Source organism: Octopus bimaculoides, chromosome 11 (genome assembly GCF_001194135.2).
Source record: "Octopus bimaculoides isolate UCB-OBI-ISO-001 chromosome 11, ASM119413v2, whole genome shotgun sequence".
NCBI lineage: Eukaryota > Metazoa > Mollusca > Cephalopoda > Octopoda > Octopodidae > Octopus > Octopus bimaculoides.
The window spans coordinates 71565063-71571417 of NC_068991.1; the positions used below are offsets into that span (position 1 = coordinate 71565063).

A 6355-nucleotide genomic window follows, 5' to 3' on the forward strand; every position below is an offset into this window, starting at 1 on the left:
GGGATGGTGGCGAACCCTGCTGTACTCTTTTACCACAACCTTCTCTCACTCTTTCTTCCTGTTTCTGTTGTGCCTGTAATTCAAAGGGTCAGCCTTGTCACACTGTGTCACGCTGAATATCTCCGAGAACTACGTTAAGGGTACACGTGTCTGTGGAGTGCTCAGCCACTTGCACGTTAATTTCACGAGCAGGCTGTTTCATTGATCGGATCAACTGGAACCCTCGATGTCGTAAGCGACAGAGTGCCAGCAAAAAGCAATATTTGTCAGAGTAATCTGAATGCTAAAGGGTTAACACTCTGCAACCTCTACAGATCTTTTACATTCATTACTCATTACCATGTTGCATCTCGTTTCCAGCACGTATTTTACATTCTCACTGTGTGTCTTATACACAGAAAGAGAAACCCTTTTGTTGCTAACAGAAACGAAGTTCCTTAAACTTTTTCCCCATGTCGTCCTTATTCTAGCTGGAACACTTTCATTACAACCACCTCCAGCACAGTTAGATCAAAAATGTAACAAATTCCTCTGTTGCTTCTCTGCATTCATTACTCATATTTCACACCTGTAAATTATGGCCCTTCATATACTTACAACTTACACATTTCCCATAGAAGCTCATGGCTCATTGGTTAGAGTGTTGAGCTCACAATCATGAGGTAATGAGTTCGATTCCAAGACTGAGTTGTGTGTTGTGTTCTTGAACAAGATACTTTATTTCACATTGCTCCAGTTCACTCAGCTGTAAAAATGGGTTGTGATGTCATAGGTGCCAAGCTGTATTGGCCCCTTTGCCTTTCCCTTGGATAACATCGGTGGCGTGGAGAAGAGAGGCTGGTATGTATGAGCAACTGCTGGTCTTCTATAAACAACCTTGTCCAGACTTGTGCCTCAGAGAGGAACTCTCTAGGTTCAATTCCATGGTCAGACATGACTGAAGGGGGTCTTTACCCTTTACACATTTCCCTTCACTTCCAGTGAGTCTTCCTCTTCTCTTTTGTACACCACTCAGTTCCATCCACATCTCACTCTAGTCAGCATCATTAAGTTTTTATCTACCTTCTGCACTCAACATGGCTCTTAGGTGATAAAATGTTTTCTCAACTTTAACGAACCATTTTTCCATTTCTTTCGGGGTTGATAAATTAAGTACCAATTGCATACTGGGGTCAATCTAATTGACTGGCTCCCATCCCCCCCAAATTTCAGACCTTGTGCCAAGAGTTGAAAAGAATATCTTCATTCTATCTTCCAATAACTTAATTGTTAACCGACCAACCAACCAACCACAGTGAAAGGAATCCCCACTCCCATTGCACAAAGGATTGAGAGCCCTTAATTCTTAGTCCACTAGTTTTCTCTGTGTGCCTACAGCTTTGTAATATAACAGGGATCTTCATCCAAAACAAACGGTTGTAAGGTGATTTAAGGTGATTAAGGTGGTTTATGGTGTGCGAGTGAATGGGATAGAAAAGTTTGCTTAAAGATTCTCCTGACATATTTGGGTGTATTTTTGTATGATTATTTCATGGTTTGCTTTTCAATTTCATTTCTTGAAATTCTTTTTAGACCAGTCTTCACTTGAAGGCGCAATTGTTGGAAATGAAAAAGAGACAAACAACTTACCTTCACCCTATGGTGTCCGCAACCGGGGCATTGCTGGAAGTCTCCTTGAAAATAATGGCTTCCAGTGGTTACTTGAAGAGGATGTTGATGAGAATGCCGTACAGAAGCCACTCCTGTAAGTTTTGTCATTCAGGTGTTATTGAGTTGTTGTTTTATTATTTCATTCTTACAAGGCTTTGGTCAGGCCAAGGTTATCGTAGAGGAGTAGATGAAACTGGCCCACAGTTCCACACGCTGGGTTGGAACCTGAAACTATGTGATTACAAAGTGAACTTTGTAATTATAGCCATGCCTGCACTTTTAATATGTATATAAATTTATATATAGATCCTTAAAGACTCACTCATGCCAGGGGGCATCCTGAATGCTAGGACGGAGATTTTCGGACCATGACTGCATTTTAGAAAATTCCTGTTGGCCTTTTGGAATCCGCATGGCAGCACCACAGCTGGAAAGCAATAGCCAAGGCCAAAGGGAGACAATCATTTACCTTCATGGCGCTTTGGTGACCGCAAGATGGCAGCATGGCCGAAGATTGATGGACAATGACAAAGGGAGATTATCACCTAAGGCTTTACCCTTAAAAACGAGGCCTTTCCCCCTCCATATTTTAAAGAGGTCTCAGGCCAGCAGTGTTTGGGGTCTGAAGATATGCCATAAGACTAAGAGCAAGAAACCCAGGGTAATTCCATAAACCAGCCTACCCCCACTATAATATATAGAGAGAGAGATTATATGCAGGTAGTTGTCCTTCCATACAGGCTTGTCCCCTGTATCCCTCTCCAGCTGAGCGTTCTTAATCTTGCAGGCTCATGGGTGCTGGTGCCATGTAAAAGCACCTGGGCTGGTGCTACATAGAAACACCCAGTACACTCTGTAAAGTGGTTGGCATTAGGAAAGGCATCCAGCTGTAGAAACCATGCCAAAACAGACATGGAACCAGGGCAGCTCTTCAGCTGGCCAGTTCCTGTCAAACCCATACCAGCATGGAAAACAGACATTAAATGATGATGATGATGATGATGATGGTGTATGTGTGTGGAGAGAAACAGATACATTACATATAGATATATCTTAAATAGATTATATGTAATGAAGAATGAGAAAGGTCCATGGCTGCCCTCTTATCTCCAGACAATAAGCCTGTCCTGGACATAAATGCATTTTACTCTTCTTCTATAAGTCTAAGCTCCTTGGTTTCTTCCTGTTTCTGTTGTGCCCGTAATTCAAAGGGTCAGCCTTGTCACACTGAATATCCCCGAGAACTATGTTAAGGGTACACGTGTCTGTGGAGTGCTCAGCCACTTGCACGTTAATTTCACGAGCAGGCTGTTCCGTTGATCGGATCAACTGGAACCCTCAATGCCGTAAGCAACGGAGTGCCAACAACAACAATTTACTGAAAAATCTAGGGAATCAATTCGTTAGAAATAAATTAAAGAAAGGGTTAAAGCTAAATTACTGCCAATTTAATTACCAGCTTCATCATTTCATTTATATTGCTGAAACTCTTACAGTTAATTATCTAAATGATTTCTTTTTTAATCTTTTACCAGAGAAGAGTTGGATATAGACATAAAAGACATTTATTACAAACTGAGATGTGTGATGTTTCCACTTCCACAGCTGGGGTTTAACCGGAAAATCGTACGAGATAACCCTGACTTTTGGGGACCCCTTGTCGTAATTCTCCTTTATTCATTGGTTTCTCTCTATGGTCAGTTCAGAGTAAGTGCACAACAATTTCTTTATCTTTTAGTTCCAAAATATAAGCTTTTGTGTTGACCAGGTGTGGAAGTTTTGTTGGTTTTTTCAGGTTTAAAATTCAAAAAAGTTTCATAATCTGAAATTTTAATGAAAAAAGAAAAAAAATTTATTAAAACTTAATTTTTAATTGAAGTTTAAAAACAAAAACTGAATGACAATCTGAAATTCAAATTAGTGATTTCAATTTGATTTTTCAGTATAAATTTTTTAATGTTTTCAGATTTATAAATGGAAGAATGAAATTTCATTTCATTTCAGTAATCAATCTTTCTCAATTAACACTATGTCTGGTTTCCTATTATTATTATTATTATTATTATTATTATTATTATTATTATTATTATTATTATTATTATTATTATTATTATTATTATTATTATTATTATTATTACTACTACTACTACTACTACTACTACTATTATTATTATTATTATTATTACTATTATTGTTATTATTATTATTATTATTATTATCAATATTATTATTATTATTATTATTATTATTATTATTGTTGTTGTTATTACTATTATCAATATTATTATTATTACTATTATTGTTATTATTATTATTATTATTAGGTTGTTTCCTGGATCATTACAATATGGGTTTTTGGATCTCTGATTGTTTTCACATTGGCAAGAGTTCTTGGGGGAGAAGTAAGTAAAGATAATAATACCAACTTTGAATGTTTCTTGTAGAACTAAATCTATGCAAAGATCTTTGTAACCGACTCGGTGAATACAGAAATGGTAGCAGGAAAGTATTCGAGTACGTTTAGAATGGATGCTTCAAAGAATCAGTTTGAGTCATTATAACAGAAGATATATATATATAAAAAAAAAAACAATCTTAGCTGCTTGAGAAAAATCTAGAATACAGAGGCAGTTGGTTGATTTCTTAGAAGCAGCATGTCTTGCACCAGAAATATGTTATGTTTCAGCTTTGATTAAGAACATTCTGTGCATTCAACCATGTAGCATTTGGTTGTATTGTATGTAGCAGTCAGCATGTCTTGTGTTGTCCATTCTGTTCTTCTATGATTCTGTTTTCGTAGTTAGAACCCCTTGAGATGAGATCTGAAACTAGGGACAGACCATTCTAAGCACAAAAGATTTGGTAAAAGTCACACCAAGAAAGTTTATAAAAAGAAGGAAGAATTAGTAACTGTAATTGACCCTTTTGGTACCAACCCAACTGGTTTTGTGGTACAAACTTCATGTCTTAACCCTTTTAATATCTAAACTGGCCATATCTGGCTTAAATAATTTATCTGTGTTTATGTTAACACTGGCCAGATCCAGCCTCTCACACCTCAACAATGAAATCTCAAAGCTACAAGATGATGCATGATGAATTCAAAACAATGTCAATAAATAAACATTACATTTGACAAAGTAATAATGAAGAAGTTTTAATGTCCAAGTATTTAATTGTTAGGATCAATTTTAAAACCTTTCTTTCTCTCTTCCAGGTAACTTATTCACAGTGTTTGGGTGTGATAGGATATTCCGTTTTACCACTAGTTATTATGGCATCCATAATGCCAGTTGTTCATTCTTTGCCACTTGTCAGTACTGTTTTCAAAGTAAGAATGTTTTACTTATCTTCACATTGGTTCTTGTTCTTTTGTTTTTCTTTTAGTTTTTTGTTTTTAGTTTTTTGGGTGGGTTTTTTCCATTTCTTTCAAACAAAGTATTAATTTAATCCAACAAAGTCTTGCAAAACAAACTGCTTTTATTTTCCCCAAATAATAAAAAAAATCTCAGCAAGTTTCTCTAATTTCATATGCAAAATTAAAAGATATATGGTAGAAAAGAGGTCATATGCCCACAGCCATTGGAGTCTGGCGGAGGCAACTAGCCTAGTGGTTAGAGCAGTGGACTCGCGGTCTAGGGATCGCAGGTTTGAATCTCAGACCGGGTGATGTGTGTGTTTATGAGCAAAACACCTGTTCTGTTTGGCTCCAGCAGAAGGTAATGGCGAATTTCTGCTGACTCTTTTGCCACAACTCTCTCTCACTTTTTTCAATGAAATCGGGAAACTGGCCGTTATGAGCCAGGCATGGTTCAAAAAGGAACAAACAACAACATTGGAGTCTGACGATTCGTCTATAAAGCAAAGCGCTTTATGGATGTGAAACCATTGGTCACTCTATGACCGAATGTATATTTAAGTGCGTGTAAATATTGCAGCCACTCATGTCTGGTCCAGTTAAGAGTACCTCTGATACATCGGACGATATGATATGCTTGAGAAGACCTGTTGAGTCAAATAAAACCAAGATCATAGCTGTGGCCAGTACCCCCTGACTGGTTCCCGTGCCAGTAGCATGTAAAAAGCACTATCCAAATATGGTCAATGCCAGGCCCACCTGACTGACTCCTGTGCCAGTGGCACATAAAAAGCACCCGCTATATTCTCAGAGTGGTTGGCATTAGGAAAGGCATCCAGCTGTAGAAACATTGCCAGATCAGATTGGAGCCTGGTGCAGCCACTGGCTCCCCAGACCTCTGTCAACCCATCCAACCCATGCCAGCATGGAGAACAGACATTAAACAATGATGACGATGATGATATATTCTGAAATAGAGTACAAGGCTTATTACATTTTATCACATTTATTTCCTTTATTAAATATTATTAAAATCATTAATCTTCTAATTCCCTTTTTGTTTTTTTTCTTTCATTTCAGTTCATTGGTGTTGTGTGGGCAGCTTACAGTGCTGGTTCTCTCCTCTGTGTTCAAGAGTTACAACAGAAGAGGCCCCTTCTCCTCTACCCCATCTTCCTTTTGTACATATATTTCTTTTCTTTATACACTGGGGCTTAAACACAAGTGGGTGTGGCATTTGGAATAAAACTTACTGGGATGTAGGAATATTGATTTTATTTTTCCTATACTGTTTATCTTCAAATAATTAATTCAAATGATATATATTGCTTAGATATACATTATCAT

The 6355-nt window shown here is 37.4% G+C and overlaps 1 protein-coding gene across 1 annotated transcript in view; it reads left to right on the forward strand.

Annotated features, from left to right (window-relative positions):
- LOC106871655 (protein YIPF4) overlaps positions 1-6274 on the forward strand; it is an 8226-nt gene extending 1952 nt beyond the window's left edge. Inside the window, exons 2-6 of the mRNA XM_014918239.2 lie at positions 1573-1744; positions 3186-3357; positions 3975-4052; positions 4868-4981; positions 6089-6274. Coding sequence (XP_014773725.1) covers positions 1573-1744; positions 3186-3357; positions 3975-4052; positions 4868-4981; positions 6089-6226 — 674 coding nt within the window. The 3' untranslated portion in view covers positions 6227-6274. The remainder of the gene's footprint in view (positions 1-1572; positions 1745-3185; positions 3358-3974; positions 4053-4867; positions 4982-6088) is intronic.
- Positions 6275-6355: the final 81 nt, after the last annotated feature.